This window comes from Sceloporus undulatus, chromosome 2, assembly GCF_019175285.1.
Source record: "Sceloporus undulatus isolate JIND9_A2432 ecotype Alabama chromosome 2, SceUnd_v1.1, whole genome shotgun sequence".
Lineage (NCBI taxonomy): Eukaryota > Metazoa > Chordata > Lepidosauria > Squamata > Phrynosomatidae > Sceloporus > Sceloporus undulatus.
The window spans coordinates 53,476,341-53,500,319 of record NC_056523.1 but is presented as its reverse complement, the minus strand read 5'-3'; the positions used below and the strand labels follow the sequence as shown (position 1 = coordinate 53,500,319).

Here is a 23,979-nt window from a genome sequence, read left to right as displayed (position 1 = left end):
TGATCACCACTACTTCCTGTGGCAGCAAATCCCATAGCGTAATTTGTTCCACTTGGAGTTTGGAATTTATTTGTCTTTACTGGATAACCCTGGATTCCAGCATTATGTGCAAGGGCGATAACTTTCCTTCTATATATGGCATATGCTTTTTGTGTTTTCACGTTTTGTGAAAGGTTAACAGTCTCCATCCTTCTTATCCAGTGATGAGATATCCAATTTGGGTGAATGACTAGATGATGTTGTATATCACCACATCAACAGGATGGCTGGAATGAGAAAGGATCCAAAGGTTTCTGAGTCAAGTTGTGTGCTGTGAGACAGATCAGGTTACATAACATTCTTTCCCATCCCTGCCTCTATAGTTTACATAGGTTGAATTTAACATGTCACAGGTGGGAAGCAAGTTCACTGAAGAAAGAAGTAGCAATAAGGTGGAGATGGCTCATTTTGAAAAACCAGGTGGCAACTGAGTTAAGAGAATGAACTTTGTTGTAGCTCCTCCCTACTATGTGCTGACTGTGACCCTGTGGTGCCTTTTAATGCAGATATAGCCTCTGAAGTGAAAGCAAGTTATTTAGGATAAGCTGTATTGTCACTGTGAGTGGTAATGGGATTACAGCATTTACTATATCCCTGCCATGCCTGGAACAAAGGTTCTGGTTGACCCTTTCAGGAAAAGCTGATATAGGAAAAGGAGGGGGATGGTGTTTCTGTCTTGGTTGAAATACAGAGGTGACAGTGTATCTTCCACTAGTTCTCAATATGTACCCCTTTGCAATGAGGACACCATATTACTATAACCATGGTGAAGCTGTGCTAGGCCATTTTGGATGTTCTACCTTTTCAACATGCCAGATAACATTTCAAGGCCAACTGTTAGTTTGTTAAAAGGCTCAGCTGTGAGAAGAGCTGTCTAAAACAGTATTTATGAATGTTGATAACCTACACAATATTACTTGTCCTGTAAGGGAGATATGTTGATATGAGTAAAAAAATTGTCAGAATGATCCCCTATCTAGACAGGTGGAAGAGAAAAAGCTTATATACATACATATTAGCATGTAACTAACTTTGGATGGCCTTACTTATATTACTCCAAGTGCACATCAAATTGGATGAAGTACTTAGACTGAATAGCTTAACATGTCACAGGTGGGAAGCAAGTTCACTGTAGAAAAAAGTGACACATGGCCAAAACACACTGCAGAAATAATCCGGTTTGAGACCACTTTAACTGCCCTGGCTCAGTGCTAGGGAATTCTGGAAACTGTAATTTCTTGTGGCACCAGAGCCCTCTGACACAGAAGGCTAAATGTCTCACAAAACTACAGTTCCCAGAATTCCCTAGCACAGTGGTTTCCAACTTTTGGGCCTCTGTGTGCTTTAGACTTCAGCTCCCAGAATTCCCGAGCATTGGATATACTGGCTGGGATTTCTAGGATTTGAAGTCTAAAACATGTGGAGGACCAAAGGTTGGGAACCACTGCCCTGGCATCAAGCCAGGGCAGTTAAAGTGATCTCAAACTGGATTATTTTTGCATTGTGTTTTGGTCCACAGAGGCATGTAGTGGATACTTTATTCTAGTTAAAGGAATATTATTGGTTCCTTCTCTCTTCTTCCCTGCACTGCCTTTGTGGCTGCCATACATTCTCTGCACTGTTCTTATCAGCCATTTTTACTGTTTCTTGTACTGTACTATTAACGTATCATTTAGCAGAATCTGATTCATTTAAAGTCAACTAGATTTAACTTGAAGAACATTAATGTGCGTTGAAGTGCATAATGTAGTTTTTTTTTAAATGGAACACAGATGGAGTTGTTTCTTTATTTAGGTCTTTTTCAAGGGATGCTTTGATCAATGAAAGGGCAAAGAAATGGCAACTAAGGTGGGCTTCCTGAAATGGCAAGGAGATTGAAAGTGGCTCTTTTTGATTGGCCAGATAAGGTTGATGGTTCATTTTTTTTTCCTTTTCACATTAAAGAAAACAAATACAAAAACATATGAAGGGTGGACTTGTGTTCGAGAAATCCATCTGGAATCTTCATTTCCTTTTTCCTTCTGCTTATGGCAACCAAAACATGCTCTTTGGATGCTGTTCTTATTCGAAACAGGAGAGAATATAACAGGGCTGACGTTAGTGAATTCCAAATTCCATCTTCCTCATTGAGTCTGGCCAATGGTTTGAGATGATGGAAATTAGTTCATCTACATCTGGAAGGCAACAGGGTCCCCAGCACAAAGCCATACGGTTTCAAGGGACATGTGCAAAGTGGTGACTAACAATGTAATTGACACGTTTCTCTATTTCTTTACCTAAGTATAATGTCTTTTTACAAACAGAAACGTAGCATTAGCTGTTTATTCTTTTTGCCACATGCCATCTTTCTTGCTTGTCCAAGAAATTGTAACAGCACATATTAAAGTTGTTCATTGCTTTTTCAGATTTTGGTGGATTCTGGCAATCCCATTGGACGTGCGGCGTTGCAGTATGAAAATGTTGTGGCCCATGAAGGAAGCTCCATCCTTCGGGACTTAGTACTCAGCCCTGATCTCCAATACCTGTATACCATGACGGAGAAACAGGTATGAAACATTGTTTACAGCTGGTTCTTCTACTTCATTATAGGCTGAGCAATAGTGAGGATCATTATCTGGATGCACTTTCTGTTTATGTATAGTAGATATATCATATTCCTTCAGCACAAGGCCTTTCATCTTGTGATGAGTAACAGCATATGCAGAGGATTCTATGTGTGTGGTGTTATAGCATGCCCCAGTATGGCTGAGCATTAATGTTCAGTGTACTCTACGCATAATGGTTTCTATTTGTGTTACTGGTGCTTGGCACTTATCACAAAGAAGTGGCTTCTGTGTCAGAACTGGTCATGAAAGAGGGCTCTCAATTAACTCAGTCTCAGTGAGAGATTTGTCCTCTCTGATTATATGGTGAGGCACTTTGTCTAGTTTCCTTACAAATTTCTAAAGTTCAGAGTAATCTTTGTTCATTTGACCTTGCCCAAATTGTTCATGATTTGGTTGCACATGAACAACATTACCTATTACAAAGCCTGTGGTGATTTCAGCTAAGAAATCATATATCTCTGCTACCATTGTGTCCACAGAGGGTTATCCAGCAGACCTCTTATGTAGTTAGAGATATTTTATGCTCTGCCCCACAAGATGGAAAAACAGGCCACTCAAGAACTCACTGTGAAGAATTTGCACATTATACTGCAGACAAAATCACTTGAATCATTTCTGGTTGTAATTGATACAGGTTCGATGGATGTAACCTTGGCTTATTCTGTGTTATTGGATACCTTTCAATTTGTTCAGTCTGAGGATGTGGACAGGAAAAGTGAGAGCCACCATATGATATTAGACTCATAGCTCATAAAGGCAACTAGAAGGGGACTACCTGCTTGGGTAAAGGGAGTAGTAAAAGCAGTAAAGCAGACTCCCATTGTGCTGAAAACATGCTGCTTTGAGGCTGTTATTGAAAAATCCATTGCTGAATCTGACAATGTTGGAGAATTACAGTACTGGCCTCCTAGCTCATGGGGTTTCTGACTAAAATGAATTATTTACATCTATTTCAATCTGGTTTTGGGCCAAGATATGGAATGGAGACAGCTTTGGTCACCTTGGTGGATGCCCTACCCCAAGAATTGGACCCGTGAGTCTGCCTCTTTTGTTTTTTCTGGCCTTTCCCAAAACTTTTGACTTGGTGGGGCCCATGAGGGCTTAGTTCTGTCCTCCTGCTATTCAACATAAACATGAAAAATGTAGAAGAGATTATTTGGAGTTTGGCGGTCCTGTGTCACCAATATGCTGATAACACTCAGTTCCTATTCTCCTTTTTGTCTAATTCCAAGAATGCTGTTTCAGTGCTAAATTAATGATTGCTGTCAATGATACTGGATGAGGGTGTTCAAATTGAAGCTTAATCCAGACAACACAGGAGATATTCCTGGTCAGTCACAGGACAGTCCCTTTGAAACAGCTGCTTCAGAGCTTGGGTGTACCCCTGGACTCAGGTAGAAATATCTGGAATGTCGGGAATATTGAAACCATGGGGGGGGGGATAGTTTCCCCCTCTTTAATTACCCATTATAATTTTTTGGAAAAAATGAAGAATTCATTATATATATATTTCATTACAAATGGAGGTATAATTTCCTGAACACAGTTCTAAGTACCCTGAAGGCATTAGATTTGGCTGATTTTGGAAGCTAGGCAGGGTCAGCTCTGATTAGTACTTCGATGGGAGACAGCCAGTGAATAGCAGGTGCTGTTGGCTATACTGTATTTCAGAGGAAGGAACTGGCAAAAATGTCTCTGAACATTTTTTGCCTAAGAAATCCCTATGAAATTAAAGGGTTCACCATAAGTCTACAGACTATTTATTTGTGTGTATGTGCGCGCGCACACACACAGAAGTTCTTGAACTATACAGAACACCAGAACTATAAGGGAACCTTTCTGATTTTGCCAATTTGAGGATTAAGCAAAAAACAAACCAAAAACAAACAAACAGAAGAAATCATCAACATTAATAAATTAGAGAAAATTATTTTGTCTACATTCATTTTCCCTTGTATCAAACGTATATAATTTTGAGAAAAAAGAGCTAAGGAAAGGAAACTAAGGGGCTGTACAGACCGGCATGAAGTGCTTGGCGGGGGGTTGGCTTTTGGTGACGCACGCCCCAACAATGCCCCCTGCTGGCATTACTCAGACCGCATGGCGGGTGCGTCACAGCACTTCTTTAGTGTGGCATTTATACGCCACACACCAAAAGTAGTGCTGAAAAGTGCTGTCACGGCAGCAAGGGCAACTTTCTGCCAGTTCTAAAAGGTTGTCATGGCCCCTATCTGGCGCTGAAAAGGGTGGCATGACGCTGCTCCTTTGGGTCCATCTGTTTAGGCCCAAAGACTAGGAATTGTAATGATCTGATATTGTATGTATTCATACAGAAATGTTACCTTTTTACATAGTTTTTGAAATGGTTTTGGGGCAGAAAATATGTGAACACATTTTCTTAAAGTTTTTTAGATTCATTATAAATGAAAATATCCTGTTATCTATTCCCCCCCTGTTTTTAACAGTATTATTGTTTTAATTTGTAAGCTGCTTTGTGTTCTAATTTTGGAGGGAAGCAGGATATAAACAAACAAACAAAAACAATGTGAAGTCAAAGGCTTTCATGGCCAGCATCCATAGTTTTTTGTGGGCTTTTCGGGCTATGTGGTCATGTTCATTCCAATGGGGCGCACTCCGCAGCACACACCCCATTCAAGCCTATGTGGCTTGGATATGTGTTAGCCTTTGTTTTTGCACACACACACTTGTGTGTGTGTGTGTCCATGTCCGTGTCCGGAACAGATCCCCCGCAAAAATGGAGGGCCAACTGTATATTACATATACATTTTTTATCATATAAATTCTACCAACAGCGAAAACCAGAGTTTTGTTCTAGAGTTAGTATTTTTATGTTCATTTAAATATTTAATGAATGGTTCTCATTTCTTTCGGAAATGAGTCAGAGTATTTCCTTGTAATAACTTAGTTAATTTATCTATTTAAATAAAATAAAATAAAAAATAAAATAAAAAATATTTCCATGAATTCATAAATTTTAATAAGCCACATTTTAATAAGAGACATTTAATAATTCTCTTATTTCCGGATATTTCTCTCCCTTCCATTTCACAGCAAATAAGATTTTTGCTGCTGTAACCATATACCTGTACAACAATATCCTTTCACATTTTCTTCTTATACAGTGGTACCCCGGGTTACGAAATTAATTCGTTCCGCCGCCGCTTTCGTAACCCGGAATACTTCGCAAGCCGAAAAACCCATAGGTGCTAATGGGGAAAAGCCGCGATTTTGTGTGAAATAGCGCCGAAAAGCACCAAAAAATTTTTCGTAACCCGAAAAAACCTTCGTAACCCGGAAAAATTTTTTTTAATTGGATTTTTTTCGTAACCCGGAAATTTTGTAAGGTGGCGCATTCGTATCCCGGGGTACCACTGTACTCTTGTCTATCACCATATTTAGTAAATACATCTTAGGGTCAGAGGTAACTTGATTTTTAATATCTCCTGAATCTGAGAATGAATTTTCTTCCAATATTAATTGGCTTTTTCACAATGCCACCAAACATGATAAAGGTATCATATTTCTTTACCACATTTCTGACATACATTACAGTGCGCCCGCGTTTCATGTGAGCATGCCATATGCGGCTTTCAGCATAGTCTGAAAGCCATGCAGGAAATGCCCCTTGCGCGCCCCGGAGAAAGTAATGGAGTGTGCACCTGTGGTGCGTGTGTGCTGCTGCGCGCCACAGGTGCGAGCCCAATTACTTCCAATGAGGCTCCAGCATATGCTGATTTCCCCTTATGTGGAGGGATTCGAAACGGATCCCTGCGTAAGGGGAGGGACCACTCTACTTGTGTTTTTACACATTTTGGATAACTTATAGGGTGTAAGAAACCAATGGAATTGCATTTTATACCAATTTTCTTTGAGGTTATAATTTAACATAAATTTTAAACCTCTCATCCATACTTGTTCCCACCGTTCCAATTTGATATTTAGCCCTGTGTCTTGAGTCGATTTGACCATCCAGTGCTTGACATTTTCATCTTCTTGTTCAAATTTTAATAGCCATTTATAAAATTTTGCTTTCTGGTGATTTTTCTCTGATTGTATGATATTTGTAAAGTCTTTATCCCACTCTCCAAAGCCATTAAGTTTAAAGTCTATCTTAGATCTTTCTTTGATCTGTCAATACAGGAACAAACTACAATTATAGTCCTCATCTCATAGCTCCTTCTTCTCTTTTAATCTTATATTTTGTTGGTTCCTAATAAAAATGTCATCATATGTTACCCATTTTTCATTACACTTAGATTTGTTACTAAAAAAAGGCTTCATTAATTAAAATTCATCCCAGGATTGACTCATTCCACTTCTTCCTAATCTTTTTCCAGACATTCAGAAGTGTCTGTTTTATTACATGATTATTAAAGTCCTTGTGTACCACATCTTACCTGTAGCCAAGGTAGCCATGCCAGATTGGTTTTCAAACTCTTGGAGTTGAAGTAGACTTCTCTTTTTAATTTGTATCCAGTTATGAATCCAATATAGACTATAAGCATAATAATATAGTCTATGGAGCCCTGGTGGCGCAGTGGTTAAATGCCTGTACTGCAGCCATTCACTCAAAACCACAAGGTTGCGAGTTCAAGACCAGCAAAAGGGCCCAAGCTCGACTCAGGCTTGCATCCTTCCGAGGTCGCTAAAATGAGTACCCAGACTGTTGGGGGCAAATTAGCTTACTTGCTAATTAGCTTACTTGCTGTTCACCGCTATGATCTTTGGAATAGCGGTATATAAATAAAACAAATTATTATTATTATTAAGGTTCGGCAAAGCCATACCCCCTCTATTTATTTCATCTTGTAGCAATTTCATTTTAACTTGTAGCTTTTTTCCAAAGAAACAAAGAAATATCTTTATCCCATTTTCTAAAAGGTACATCATTTATAATAATTTGTAATTTTTGAAATAAAAAGAGAACTTTGGGGAGCAGATTCATTTTTATAGAGGATATTTTGCCAATCTTTTCCCATCTTTCCATATCCATTTTAATATTTTTTGAAGCCTTTTCATAATTATTTTTAAACAGTTTATTGTTATCTGTGGAGATATATATTCCTAAGTATTTAATCATCTTTTGTATTTGAAATCTTGATTTACTAACAAAATCCTTTTTCTCTCATTCTGTCAAGTTCATAGTTAATACCTAATACCTTTGTCTTATTCTTGATGATGAGTTCTGAGACCTTGCTATATTCATTTATTGTCACCAGCAGCTTCTTGATATTATTCGAAGGATTGGAAAGTAATACTGCCAGATCGTCTGCATACGCTTTCACTTTGAATTCCTGTCTTCTTACTTTAACCCCATCAATTTCTCTAATCATTACTAACAACATTACTAAAGATATAATAAATAAAAGTGGTAAAAGGGGTCACCCTTGTCTTGTTCCCCTATAGATGTTACAGGGCTTAGTTATTTCTCTGTTTATTAGAATGTTTGCTACTTGCTCTCTAGAAATAGCTTTCATCCAATTTTCAAAATTGTTACTGGCCTCTATTTTTTGTAACAAGGTCAACAGAAAAACCCAGTTGATGTTATCAATCACCTTTTCTGCGTCCAAAAAATAAGAGCAGCTTTTTATCAATTTTTTTTCCTGGTGCAACGCAAATCAGGTTAATCATATGTCTAATACTGTCCTTTATTCTTCTATCTGGTAAAAAGCCAGATTGGTTTTCATGTATCCAGCTTACTGAGGATTTTTAAAAACAGTTCAACCATTATGGAGGCAACTATCTTATGATCACAATTAAGTAGCAATATCGGCCTGAATTGTCTTGGTTCTAAAATGTCCCCTGTTTCCTTAGGGATTACTGTGACGTTAACCTGAGTCCACGAGTTAAGGCAGTTCATATTTTTTGCATTACAATACACTGGCTGAGAAGTTCCTAAAACATTAATGACTGAGTCAGTTTTCTTTGGGAAGTGCTTCTAGTCAACATTGTCACCTGATTAGGCTCATCAGTTTTAGCACATCCTTTTTTGCATTTCAAATCTGAAAGTAAATTGGAAAAAAACTGTACCTGTCAGGCATTTAAAAATAAATGGAGAAACATTCAGTCTTGGCAGCACACGGTATTATACTGGGTTTTTGGAGACAGCAAGCTAAGGCATTCAGAGATGCACATGGTCTACCTACTTTTATATAAAACCTTTTTGTAAAACATTATTGAATAATTTGAGATACCTGGCCTAATCTGGCCCATGTGACTTTGTTGTTGGTTGCAAGCACAATTTCTGTGGGCGCTGCTTGGGAGGTAATGTTAATTGACTGTATAAAACAGCAAAAATGGAGACAGACTGAAAGGTGAGATACACCTTCTTATTTTTTTGAAACAGTATTATTTCTTCTTCAAAGGGCTTCTAGATTTTATTTCATTTTGTATTTATTTATTTTCACTTTAATTTATAATTGTTGAATTATGAAGAGTGTGTCCAAGTATACAATTATTCCTCTACCCTTTTAGGTTTCTATTGCACCTTTCACCACAAAGAAAAACTTTAGGTGCCTTCCACATAAAGTGATTACCTTCCTTGGCCAGTGTAGGATTACTTGTCCATTCCCTCCCAAAGCGTGACCTGTCACTACTCTGGTTCTACCTGAGAAACCCACCCTAAAGGATGTGTCTATATCGGACACGATTGCCCTTTTGACTAGAGAAATACAAGAAGAAAATGAAAATCTGCTTTTACATTACACTCTCCTTTTCTTTTGAGATCCATGCTGACCAAATCAGATGTTTTCTGTCATGTGTAGACTTCTCTCTCTCTCTCTCTCCCCCCCCCCCCCCCCATCAGTGATTAGCAGTGTTTACTGAAATCCCAAATCCCCTTGGAATGCATGCCTGTCTAACCCTTTCAGGCTCGCATGCTTGGCTGCTAAATTACTCTGTGAAAATGGCCTCTTTGTTTGCAGCGGGATGGAGGAACTGGCTGAAGTGGCAACACACCTGCTACTAATGAAAGCTGGGCTCCTCCAGTGACCGACCGGCATCCCCCTTATGCTGGGCTGGAAGAATATCAGCCACTTGATTACCCAGGGACCTCACAGCTAATGCTGTCCCTAGAGATTTCAACAGCTATATTCAGCTCTGTAGAAGGCTGGATCACAGAAATTTAATTTTTTTTCTCCAGACATGGGCAAATGCTATACAGGGCCTCTGGGTGATGTCAATCTTTTTGACCCTTTAGGTGAAAAGAGACTGCCTTAATGTGATTGCAGGGTGGGTTGTCTTCATGGCGGCATGCAGCATTTGAAGCAGAGTGTGCAGGATACAGATAGCGTAGCTGGAGGATGTTGCATTAGCTTAAGTGAGGCGTTTGGCAGCTTCATCCACCATTTAGAAGCAATCTCTGGGGGTGACTAGTGATATTTCCCTCTCTCCTTAGACCAATCTCTTTTAGTAGGCTTGGAGTCAATTGTGAGCCTCTTGCCGCTTGCTTTCTGTTGGTGTTAGTGGTTTCACGTGATTGGTTTCATTTTATGTAGTGTTAGAGATTGGAATGTTCTGGGGGGAGAATGGGGAGAATTTGGGACCTGTCGGCCAGATGAAGCCAAAAGGGCCACAGACGTCCCTCTCAGTCCTGCCAACTTCAGGCAGAGCAAATGGGCTTTTTTGTTGTTTCTTAAAAAAAAATCTTCCCTTGGTGCTACTAAAAGCTTTAAAATTGCTGAGCTGTACAAGGGCATGAGGGAAGGGACTGTCACAGCTAAAGAGAGAAGGACTAAGGCTGTCCTTCCTATACACTGCTCCTCCTGCAAGAATAGTCAGCAGAGCTACTGTTGGACTTTGAAAAGAATTACCAGTGTTGCCAGAGGAGTTTTTTTTAAAGAATTTTTTTGTTTTAAAAAATCTTCTGTCAGAGACTTGTGTAAAAAAATCTAATTTCTGCAGAGGAGGAAGGGCAACTATGTGGAGTGAGTGGTTTGCAACCCCCAATTCTGTCCCCTTTGAATGGGTTTGGTGGAGCTGCTGAACAGCTAGGCCCTCTGGGCTGGCAAACACATTTATTTTTTTTTTAAAAAAAATTTAAGCACTCCAGAAATCTTATGAAAAAGGAAATTATAAAAAATACACATCCTGAATTATTTCCACAGAGAAAACCCAAATGATATGAGAAGAAACTTGTTTGTATAGTCTATGAAGGTATGCTGATAAGTTCGGAAGTGGAGAGGAGGGAAATACATCTGTCACAGCAATACAGAATCATATCACTGATTCATATACACACAATGAACTGGTGGCACTGACTGGTGGCTGACTGAACTTGGGACCTTCTACATACAAGTCAAATACTCTACAACTGAGCTAGGGTGTTCTGTCCCTTCAAATACTTCTTGAGCAGATTGATATATACCATGTTCTGTATACAAGAACAGCCTTTGCAATTGCCCTCAGACATGCTTTACACTCCACAGTGGCTCTACACATGCTTTACAGCTTTAGCTTCCCTTCCAATGATTCCTTGATGTATGTCCATAGCTCAACCACAAGAGTCTTTTTTCTGTGTTTTCACTTTCTCTATTGGCTGTACGATGTGGCACTTCTACCACATGACAGACTCCCAGACCTTGCTTTTACACACTAGGCTCCACTGAATAAATTGTAAACAGATTTTGTAGTAGAAGAAAGAAGACCGATTATGCAAATTACAGGATGTGTATGATTGATCTTCAACTTGGAATGTGGAATTTCTTTTAACAGTGTAGTCTTGGCTACACTATTAAGACAGACAAAACAAATGAACAACTGGGTACTACAAGAGATCAAGCCAAAACTCTCTCTGCAAGCCAAGATGACTAAAATGAGGTTGTCATACTTCGGCCAAATCATGAGAAGGCAGGACTCACTAGAAAACACAATAATGGAGCCCTGGTGGCGCAGTGGTTAAATGCCTGTACTGCAGCCATTCACTCAAAACCACAAGGTTGCGAGTTCAAGACCAGCAAAAGTGCCCAAGCTCGACTCAGGCTTGCATCCTTCCGAGGTTGCTAAAATGAGTACCCAGACTATTGGGGCAAATTAGCTTACTTGCTAATTAGCTTACTTGCTGTTCACCGCTATGATCTTTGGAATAGCAGTATATAAATAAAACAAATTATTATTATTATTATTATTATTATTATTATTATTATTATTATGATGATGATGCTAGGAAGGATGGGCAGTAGAAAGAGAGGAAGACTGAATATCTGATGGATAGACTTAATAGAGGTCCCTAAATCCCATTTGGTGAGGACCTCACAGAGGGCTTTTACTATCGCCGCCCCCTCATTGTGGAATAAGCTCCCTATAGAGCTCCGTTCCGCTGCATCTTTAGCTTCTTTTAAGAAACAATTAAAAACGCATCTATTCCAGCTGGCTTTTTCACTCTAGGTAATAGTGTTCTTTCTCTGCTCCTTGTTCTTGTTTTTCGACCCCGGATTAGTGCAATATATTGTCTTTTTCTTGCCCCTAGTGAATTGTGATTTGTATAGATTCCCGTTCCTACCCCTAGTAATGATGTTTTTAAACTTTTTATATTGTGATGCTTTATCTGTATTTTATTGTTTCTTGTCTTGTAAGCCGCCTTGATCATGCAATTGGAAAGGCGGGATATAAATAAAAATTATTAAATTATTATTATTATTAATAAAGGTAGCCATAGCCCTGAGACTGCAGGAGCTAAGCAGAACAACTGACAACAGGGGATCTTGGAGATGTCTCATCCACAGGGTCACCAGGACAACTCAAAGGCAGTTAACTACAACGATATGACTGGCAGATGTTATTAATGTTCCTTACATGTGATTTTAAGAAAGTTTCTTTAATTACATATGTATTTGTGGTTTTATTTATTTTGTATTTTATATAATGTGTAATTTCATTCGATGTTATGTATATTTGATACTACTGTGAACCGCTTTGATCGCTGTGAAAAAGCGGTATATAAATAAAGTTTTTATTATTTATTATTATTATATGTAGTTAATAACAACACAAGACACATGTTCAAAACTTGGTTTTGAATAGTGAAGGTCAAGGCACTTATTCTCCAGATGACACCTACAGGAGTTATATCTAGCTTCCCATCAAATTCTTAAGATTGCCATCAAATAGCCAATTTAACAGAATATTCAGAAGAATCTTAGGGAATTCTGAATCCCCCTGTCCTTGTCCCAAAATCTAGTCATAATCCACACTCTTCTTAATCTGACAGCAGAACTTGCCCTTAAAGGGTTACAAGCTCTTTATTAATTGCTCCTCCAGATTTGAGTAAAACCCCTCATTCCTCAGGCCTTTTGAGCTCTGTTACAACTGCTCATTTAATTACTTTCCACCAACACCCTGATAACAGCAGGCTGTGGATGAGAGCTCTTTTTTATTAAACCAAAAGGGAAAGAAAAAGACCTGCAAAAGACAGAAAGGTTCTTGAGCCACTGACATCACCACCATTTAAGCGATCTTTCAAGATCTCCTCTTTTTGGATCCAAGGACATATGGACCCTGGCTGTAAAATGAATTGTCACTACATTTGGCATTAATTAGTTCCCATATCAGAAGACCTTGATAGAGATAGCCAGGATTAAACAAAAAGCAAAACAAAAATCTATACTTTTTGGATCCACCAGCTTTGCTGCAGAATGAATGGGAAGCTTCCCAGTCTTTACCCCCTTCTTCCAGTAAAACCTTTCTCTGTTCCAAGCCCCACACATTGATCTCAGGCCTCTAAAGAGGTAAACATGAACATAGGAAACTGCACACTAGTTTTATTGTACTTTTTCCAGTTTTCTGATGATGAACACTACGGCTGCTCTCTGAGGACACAGGCATTTTAGGGAGAAGAGATATATCCATACTCAGAAAATTCCTCTTATGCTGGCTTGGCTGATTGAACACTGAAGAGACCTTTCAGGCTCATGCCTTAGTACTTAGATGCAGCTGTTCTATATATCAGATACTTCCCCTCAGAAATCTGCTGAAAATGGCCTCCAGATGATTCCTTACTGACACATGCAAAACACATTCTTAGCTCCTGCTGGTACAATGGTGTTGCAATTCCTTAGTGCAATGTGGTGATCAGTTCTGCACTTTACAGCAGCGCAAGACTAAGCCATCACAGACAAGAGAGGCTAGTCCAAACGGCTTCTGGTTGATAAAAAATAAGCAACACATTAGACTTGCTAAGGCAACTATGTAAGATCAAAAAATTAAATTAAACCGATACTTGTTCACTGTCTTAACCTGGAAGATTACACATAGTAAGACTGCACAGATGTGTTAGGGCAAGCTTGTACACTTTTTGACCCCAAGCTGAAGACTACTCATTACTCGCCCAGGGCCTTGGAAATGCAAGTGTATGGCCATGTGGGTATATGTGGGATTACCTTTAGCTGAGGCAACTGTGCCTAACTCTAATTCATGCTCTGATGGCCTTCTTATCTATGGAATGTCAGACTGTTACTTCATTATGAGCAGAAGCTGTGCAGAAGTCACTGTCTTGTTTCTTGCAACTTCTGCATTTTTCACAGATTATTTCCATGATCAGGATCCTACAGTAGTGTACTGCTCTTGCACTGGAGCATCACAAAAGTAATTTTGTTCTGTCTGTGCCCATGCAAATAGAGAGGGAGATGGTGTTGGTGCTGATAGGAGAAGGAAGCTGCCAGCACTAAGATGCCCATTCATTGAATTCTGGATTTTGAGCAGGCAGTGACTGTGTAGCAAAGGCTATATGGCAGGGGTGGCTTGGACAATTGCCTGTTTCATGGCATAGGCAATTTCTCAGGTCACCTCCCTGTTAGAGCACTAGATTCGTGAATCTCTCCAGACACCATTCATTCAAGAAATGTGTGACTTAGAGCTGGTAGCCTCCTTTTCTTGTCCCCACTGGCACCAGCTATTTCTTCTTTTCATTACTGCTGCCATTGCCTCCACCGTTGTCATCAATATAACTATATTTGCAAAGTTATTATGATCTAAATCATAGATTAAAGATAGTACAGTTTGTCCTTCTTAGCCACAGATATTTTATTCCCAGATTCAAGCATCCAAAGCAGGAAAATATGCCAAAAATATATAAATTCCAAATAACAAACCTTGATTTTTGTCATTTTATATAAGGGACACCATTTTGCTATGCCATTGTATTTAATGGGACTTGAGCCCTCACATATTTTGTTATCCATGGAGGGTCCTGGAATCAAACCCCAGCAGATACTGAGGGTCCACTGTAAATAGTAATACAAGCTAAAGTATCTATTTTGGAAACCAGTGCAGTCTGTACTGCTTGAATCTAGAGGGCAATACAGGGCCAGCTTTTGCCAACTTGTCCCCCACCTCTCCATGTGTTGGATTTGTTGTTGTATACCTTTAAGTTGTTTCTGAGTTATGGCGACCCTAAGGCAACACTATCTCAGGGTTTCCTGGGGCTGAGCGTGTGTAGGCTTGCCATTTCACGGTGGTGGGCGGGACTTTCCCGCCCCCTGGGGGGCGTGCCCGGTCCCGTCCCGCCCCTGCCCCTGCCCCCGGGTGGCTGCCCAACTCTGAGCTCCCAGGGCTGCTGCCTGCCTTCTATAGAGTGCTGCTGCCTGTGAAGCATGCCTGGAGCAACAGCAACAGGACGCCTGAAACCAGCAGGGGCGGGGTCTGCTGCACTGCCCTGCCTCTATTGGCCAGCCCTCTGCTTCCTTATTTGGGCAACATCCGAGCAGGGAGGAATTTACACTCAGGCGAGCTGCTGCTTCCCCCTTTCGCTTTCCCCTCCTTCTCTTCTTATTATTGTTCCGTTTTTTTTCCTCCTCTTCCCCTCCTCTTCCTCCTCTCCTTTTTCTTCCTTTCTCCCCCCTCCTCATCTTCTTTTTCTCTTTCTTCCTCTCTCTAAGCCCCCCATCTCTTCTTCTCAGGGGTCCAGGGCTTCTCAAGGCTTTGCCCCCATTAGAAAAGAAAAAAGGCTTTGGATCTGTCCCATAAATCCCTCCTAAGTTGAGACATACCTGGGAAAAAGAGGGGGCGAGGGGTTTGGGGGGGGGTTGGAGGGTTTTTTTTTTTTAGGAAGGGGGAATTCCTAAGAAGGCTTGGGAGTGGGAAATGTAGTTTTCAATGGCACAAGGGGCTGCCTGTGATCTTGCAAATGCTATGCCTGCTTGGAAGTGGGAAATGTAGTTTTCAAAGGCATAGCATTGGAAGTGGGAAATGTTCTTGTAGAATTGGGGGGGGGGGGGTGTTTGGCCAGAAAGAGAAGTACATTTCAGCCTTCTGTCTAGGAATAATGCCAAAATGTCCTCCATTTTGAGCATGCCTAAGAAACATGCATTTATATTAACATTTTAAAAAAATTTATCAATTTTTTCAGGTGTCCTCCATTTTTAAAAAATGTGTCCTACATTTGAAAATGTGGCCCTACATTTGTCCTACATTTGTCCCAGTTTGGAGGTCCTGCCTTATGGCAACCCTAAGCGTGTGTGACTTGCCGAAGGTCACCAAGTGGGTTTCCATGGCCAAACGGAAAATCAAACCCTGATCTCCAAAGTTGTAATTATTCAAATTACACCACTTTGTTGGAGGGAGGCATGGTTTCTCTTGTTCTGCCCAAACCCTTTAATTTTATAATTAATCTTACATAGCTGTTGTGCATCTATGATTTGTACTTGTAAGATTGATATTAATTATTCAAACAAGTCAAATGTCTTAAGGCGCTAGTTGACCACAAGCGAGATTTATATTTAAAATTCTTGTTGACTAAAATGTAGGTACACAGTTCACCTAAAGGAGTCGTGTAGCATATTTGCCCAATGTGTGTGGTCCAAATGAGAATATTTACTAAAATCCAGTTTCCAAACATGGTACTTAAGTTTTAATGGTTATAGTTGATAGCTTGAACTGTGTGCAAGAAGGCTTCAATGCAGTGTGATCAAGGAAGAAGTTTATTAATTGCCATGTTGGTCACAGGAAGGATTGCGGGAATTGCCAGTTTCACAAACTTGTGTTTTGAAATGAGAAGAGTAGACATATTCCACCTTCCGATGTGCTGTTGGCGTAGAAATACTGGTTACAGATAAAAAGAGCTGTGGAAAAAACATACTGTTTTTAAAAATATCACCAGCCTGCTGGAGTCTTTGCTTTCAGGCCTGTTATGAGACCAAAAAGAAGTGTTTTGGATTTTTGGGGGGAGTGGGGTTGGATTTTGGAATACCTGTATTTGTATATACATACAGAATAAGATAGTTTGGAGACCCAAGTCTAAACACAAAATTCATTTGTGTTTCATATATGGCTTATAAACATAGCTTGAGATTAATTTTATACAATATTTTTTAATGATTTTGTTCAAGCAACAAAGTTTGTGTACTCTCAATCTTCAGAAAGCAAAGGTGCCACTGCCCCAGCCAACCATGATTTATTTATTTATTTATTTAGTATTTTGGCTTTCAGAATTCTCGATAAGTAAGGCTCAACCTGTAAAGGAAAAGAAGCTGAATAATGTAAGAGAGATGTTTAAACTGATTTAAACTGTTACTCTGAGCTAGAGTAGATTTCGTGAACTGATAGAACTTAGATAGAGGTGGGCTTACAAAGTCCTTTGTGATTATGTGGATTTAGTCTAGTTCAGACTAACAAATGGGTTTAGGCCTTTGTCGTGGAACTTGTTTCATAATGTGTCCATGGTTAGCAAACAGTGGTATGGGGGGGGGAACTGGGGTGGGGGGACAGAAGGCACCTCTCAAATACATATGTGCTCAGTTGAATAGCTCCTGTCCAGTATTTCTATATTGCTGGGACTCGGGAAAAACTGGGTTCTACATGGCAGAGAGAGTGCCCAAAAAGTGCTGCAGGTTTAGTTGTACAATCAGCCCTTGGGATCTGCTGGGGTTTGGTTCTAGGACCCCCCATGGATAACAAAATCAGTGGATGCTCAAGTTCCATTAAATACAATGGCATAGTAATATTATGACCCTTACATAAAATGGCAAAATCAAGATTTGGTTTTTGGAATTTATATATTTTTAAAATATTTTAAAGCCATGGATGCTTGAATCCATGGATAAAAAATCCATGGATATGGAGGGCTGACTGTATGCAAACATTTTATTAGATTACTGGATAGTTGCCCAAGCATCATGTGAGTATTGAGCTTTTCTGTTAGAGAATTAGTAGGGCTTAAGAAGCAGAGACTTGTTCACAGCTGCTTTAGAGAACAGAATTACATTGGGGAGATGCTCTACAATGGAACCAATTAATTAGCGGTGTAGAGGGTTCTCCCATATCAGTGGTCTTCTGAATTCCTTAAGGGAAAAACAGAAATAATAATGTGATGAACAAAAGGAAACACAGATGGCTATCATATACTTTGGGAAGGTAAGATAGTTTTGGTAGGTACTGGAATATGCTCCACATACGCTCCTGTGAGGCACATTTTAGGAAAGGATTTAATATGGCATAGGTGTTCCTTGCGCAGCTCTCAGCCATGTCTTTCATATGTCCTGGAATATCTTTGTGCATAGAACGGATTCACCATGCCTTTCAGTCCTGCTGCTGTCCTCCTGCTGTGTTCCCCCTCCCCATTCAAAATTGCTGTAGCAGCTTTTGCTTCTCAGCAGATGTTCAAAGGGACTTCCTCTGTGGTGGGGTCTGGACTAATAGCCCCAGTGTTTAATTTCCTAGATATAGAGTTGCCTCTGGGGAAGGCACAGGGACTTGAAAGCACAAGATGCAGGCCTCTGTGGGCCACCTCCCCCTGCTCTGATCGCCAGCCTCAAAGAAATAGCAGGACGCCTCAGATCATTAACACTGAGCTTAGAAAGAGCCTTGGGCTTTGACCTATATTTTGTTGACCCTTTCATGCCTATGGTTGGTGTTTGGGTTTTTAATGTGGCAATAGCAAGGAATGGGATCTGGGGAAATTATTTTAATCCCCGATCAAAGCTTGCCTCCTGCTCTTCTATTTTTTGCTCCTTCTTTTTCACCACAGTACACATGGAAACAACAGGGTCCCTGTGAGATTTCCCAGCCCTACACTGTCATTCCTATCATGCCTCATCTTTCAAAGTGACCTTGTTGTCTGTATCTTTGTAATGTTGTCTACAGTTTTTGTGTCTGTTTCTTCCCCCTTGTTCATTCTTGTCTCTACCCTTTAGTATGAACAACCTTCCTTGTGCTGCATGCCTGCATTCAGTTCCATAGAGACCTAATTATTCTGGACTTCTCCCAGTTTAGTACGACCACATTCTTTGTATCAGTACAAACATTGTGGCTGTGCCACATTTTGTAATGGTGTATCGTCACCAGGCTCTAGGTGGTCTCTCATTCGTGGGGTCACCATAATCTGACTTGGCAAGTTGAAAATCAAACCAGCCTCAACAAATATTGAGGATGCTATATTTGGCCAGCGCATTCAGGCAAACAGTCTTTATTTGCAAGGGAATTATAACCGTGGTTCTTCTTTGTGGTCTCTGTGCCTTACACACATGGGATGTAGTGCACCTGTGCAGCACTGGTTTGGAACTTTCAAAGCAGTTAGCTGGTGTTTTTGGCAGTAGCCCTGCCCCTCCACATCTCCTCATAGAAGCCTCTTCTGGTGTCCTCACCTGAGTTCTTTTTCATCCACTGCAGCAGTAGCATCATTAAGAGCTTTCAGAGCATTGTCTTCTTTCACTTTGACTTGGCTTCTTCCACAGATTTTCTCATTGGATTTCTCCTAGATTTCAGTGGTTTTGGTTCAAACCTCAGACTTTATCTGATATCCACATTCTTCAAACAGTGTGTCAAGTGCTGGTGTAAGATCCCTGAAAAATATAGCCATTCCAAGTGTTTCCCTTGCCTTGAGGAAGCTCGTAATGTGGCCTCATGCCACCATTGCCAGACCTTCATGCCTTAATTGTGTCGCAACTGCACTGCTAGGCTTAAGGCACTCCTCTGGGAACAAGCTGCCTGTGCCCTGACTCTTTTGGTTGAGTACATGGCTTTGGCAACAGCTCTGCCCATGACCACTACCGGGCAAATACCACTTGAGTTCTCTGTTTGACGTGCCATCTGTTAGTCAAGTATGGATTCACACTTGATCTCATCTCTTGCAAAACCGGCCTTAGTATCAATACCGATCTCGATACCTTCTCTCTACTGAGACGATCTCAGAGTCTACCCACCTCTCCAATACGTCCAACACACCCAAAAAGAAAAAGAAGAAGGATGCATGCTCCATCTCACTGGTGTTGAGAGGGAGGAAGGGTCTGCCACGCTGTGAGGCAAAGCATGCGAATATCTGGATGTCTCACAGTCCCTTGGTTGATCGTAAGGAGATCTGGCTGAAGTAGAAGATGAAGGAAGGTCTCATTGGATGTTAGAAGAAGAGAGGAGAACCAAAGTCACTATGGGGTAATGAAGATGCAATATGCTTGGTCTCAGAAGAATTTCAATATGATCTTTGTTATCAATGGAAACAGAGGGAAGGTGTAAAGGAGAGGGCCTTTCCACTGTAGCTGGCAGTCTCCACCACCTCCAATCTTATATTATTATCACAGGTGTTACATCATCACAATGGTTATTAACAGGGGAATGGCATATTTCAAACATGGTAATCTCATCCTTTCCCCTGGCATTTTACCTTAGAACAACACTATGTGATGACATCACATTAATCAAAAGCTTTTCATGGAAGAAAACAATGGTTGCCTGTTGCCAAAAGGCATGCCAGTTTCAACAGGCAATTACTTCTTTTAAGTTACATGTTACCTACTAGCTGTAGGAGTCCTTACACTTCCTCAGTTGTGAAGATGATGACAGAATTGGGAAGTCATTGTAGACTCCTAGAATCATAGAGTTGGAAATGACCACAAGAGCAATCCAGTCTAACCTCTGCCATGCAGGGACTCTCAATCAAAGCATCCCCAACAGATAGAATACATACTTGTTGCTTTTTTAGCTTAATTATTAGTAAAAAAGAAAAAAGGGGGTGCTGAGCTTCTCCTTGGTAAAGATATGAGTTTCTTGGGTGGAAGACCATATGTGATTATTTGTCTTTCTCCCTTAGGTGACTCGTGTGCCAGTGGAGAGCTGTGAACAGTATACAACATGTGCTCTGTGTCTGGGTTCCAGGGATCCTCACTGCGGCTGGTGTGTCTTACACAACATGTAAGTGTGCAGAATTTTTGTCTTGTAGCCTGTATCCTTTTGGTATGCCTACAAGAATGCAAGAATACATTGAGAGAAAAGCCTTCATCTTTCTTCTTCTTTGTATCTCAAATGGTTAAGGATATGTATCAACAGCTTAATTATTAATTTCTATAGTAAGTACTAAAAACTAATTCCTGTAATAACTACTATTGAAACCAGAACAAAAAAAAATGATGGTGTTCCCACCTTACAGGCATAAGATCTGCATGAATTGGAGAAGATAAGGCTTGACCAAGAGAATGAAAGGGAATAATTCAGGGATAACAGACAGCATGGCAGAAGGCAGAGAGTGGAGAGGAGACTCTAGTAGACAAATAGACAAAAGGTAACAGTAGAACTGACAAAGAGAGGTGAGCTTGTTTGGAGTATATTGGTCATGATAGTGTATGAAGTCTTTACAGTCAAAGCCAATACACTAGTTGGCTTTTCTTTACATGGCCTGTTTGTGGGCTCCTTGCAAGATTTGGCTAACCACTGTAGTGAACAGAACTAGATGGGGAGGATTTGGTAGTCAATCAGGGATCACTTTATGATGTAGTGAAACTCAGAATGGTTCAAATCTTTCCTCTTTCAAGAACTCAGAAGACAAATCCAGGGAAGCCACTGTCTCCAGTGTGTGGATAACAGTATTGAGCTGCTTCACAGGATTGTTGTCAGGATTATAGTGATGATAGCTTTCAGGCAGGCAAACTGACTTTTCAGATGTTTTTGCACAACAATTCTCACAACCTCTTAACATTGGGCATGCTTAATTGAGGCTGATAGTAGTTGTAGTATAGAACACATAAAGACCCAGCCCATTGGGATCCTCAAACAGTGCTAAAGCATAGGTGGTAAAACAATAGCTATATATGTAACATGCCTCTCACAATGGGGTATGTGTTCCTTTATGGGAAAATCCATACACAATAGTGTGTCAAATATATCATGATTCTTTGCTTTGGCAAGGAAAACACATCATTGTCTACACTGACTTCCCAACCTGTGAAATAGACACTTGTGCTGTGCTTCATTTAAGGTAGAATGGGCAGATTCTGTATTGGTGAAATACATCTTACAGATTTGACCTTTGTTTATACATGGTTTGCTTTAAGCCTGAAGACAAGAAATTTAACCTTAAAGGAGATAACAGTAGTGTTGTGAAAAGATTATAAATAATCTTTATAGGAAATTATAACATTTCATTGAAAATAGATAGAATCATTGAATTGGAAGATATCTCAGAAGAACCTAAAGTTCAGTGCTGCCTGACCCTGCCTGATTTTGGAAGCTAAGCAGGGTCGGCTCTGGTTATTACTTGGATGAGAGATCACCAATAAACAAATACCAGGTGCTGTAAGCTAAATTTCAGAGGAAGGAATTGGCAAAACATCTCTGAGTATATTTTGACTAAGAAAACCCTATGAAATTCTTCTTCATGGTCTTTGCGAAGCACACAAATGGGTTATTCTGCGCCTGTGCAGCATTTCCGGATCCTACTGGAATTGCTAGGGAAGACTTTTTGGCGGTAGCTCCACCTACCCTCTATATAGGCAGGATGTCTTCCCACCCTTTCTCAGTACCAAAAAGGTCCACCATAAGAGCAGACAAGGAAGAGAGAAGGACATGAGAGAGGGGAGGATGGGTGGGATTTATGTGGATTTGCAGATGACCACTTAAAGAACTACAGTTAAAGGTAAGCAACCTGTCCTTCTTCTTTGTGATCTTCTTGTGGTCAAGAAGAAGGACAGGTTGCTTACCTGTCACTGTAGTTCTTCGAGTAGTCATCTGCAAATCCACACAAATTCCACCCATCCTCCCCTTTCTCATGTCCTTCTCTCTTCCTTGTCTGCTTTTACGGCGGACCTTTTTGGAACTGAGAAAGGGTGGGAAGATGTCCTGCCTATATAGAGGGTGGGCGGAGCTACCGCCAAAAAGTCTTCCCTAGTTATTGCAGTAGGATCCGGAAATGCTGTGCAGGTGCAGAATAACCCATTTGTGTGGATTTGCAGATGACCACTCGAAGAACTACAGTTACAGGTAAGCAACCTGTCCTTCATGGGGTCACCATAAGTTGACATGCCTCTTGAAGGCATGTATGTGCGCACCCACACACACAACCAGGGGTCTTATAGTCAAGTCCAATGGCATTGTAGAAATCCACCAAGAAAATAGCCCTGAATAGTATCCATCTAACCTCTCTTTAACAATCTGCTGTAAATGAGAGCAAACTACCATCAAGGTAGTCTGCTTACTGCTGGACAGCTCTAACAGTCACAAAGGTCTTCCTGATGTTTAGTTGGAATCTTCTTGTTTGTAATTGGAATCCATTGTTTCAAGTTCTGTCCCCTGGAGCAACAGTAAATAAACTTGCTCCATCTTCCACACAGCGGCCCATTAGATCTTTAAAGATGCACCTTATTTTAGAACCTTTGAATGTACCCTGTCTTTGAAGCTCTCTTTTGGCTTTCCATATAACTCTGCCTAGATCCTCAGTTTTGACCTACTGCTGCCTTGACATTTTGCACATTTTACAGTCTTCTGAACCTAGCCTCCCTTCCTAGACAGCAACTAAGAATCTTTTGTTCTCTTTTTGTATCTCTCTGGCGCGTTACACACCGCCATAAGGGATGTCCTTAGGACGTCCCATTTTGAAAAAGGGGCGTCTCTTCTAGACGCCCTTCCCTGTTACAGACAGAGTCCATAACAAATGGCGCGGCTGTTCCACACAGCCGCCGCCATTTTGACGTAACGGACGCTCTGCGTCCGCACGTCGCGGCCCGGAAGTGACGCCGCGAGTGTGCGCTTTGGCACTAGCGGCATCTCTTCCGGTTGCCAAAAGGAGAGCGATTTTCGCACTCCTTCTTTGCAGTGCGGAGGAGTCGCGCGGTTTGGCTGCTGTGACTCCTCCACGCTGCAACTGGCTTTTGGGAGGTCTGTAACGGGCCTCTCTTTCTCAGAGACAGGCTGTCAGAAATGCAGCTGATTTGCTTGGTTAACTAGTCTTGGTACAAATGCTGAAATATCATTGGCCCTCTATATACATAGAATTTTTATCCACAGATTCAAGCATCCATAGACTGAGAATATTCCAAAAAATATAAATTCCCAAAAGCAAACCTTGATTTTGTATTTTTATACAAGGGACACCATTTTACTATGCCATTGTATGCAA

The 23,979-nt window shown here is 40.6% G+C and overlaps 1 protein-coding gene across 10 annotated transcripts in view; it reads left to right on the top strand.

Moving 5' to 3' along the window:
* The window catches only part of PLXNA1 (plexin A1), a 445,618-nt gene that overhangs the window by 206,028 nt on the left and 215,611 nt on the right, over nt 1–23,979 (top strand). For all 10 annotated transcript variants that reach the window (XM_042453379.1, XM_042453376.1, XM_042453378.1 and 7 more), the window contains 2 exons: nt 2,445–2,585; nt 20,683–20,783. In XM_042453379.1, coding sequence (XP_042309313.1) covers nt 2,445–2,585; nt 20,683–20,783 — 242 coding nt within the window. The remainder of the gene's footprint in view (nt 1–2,444; nt 2,586–20,682; nt 20,784–23,979) is intronic.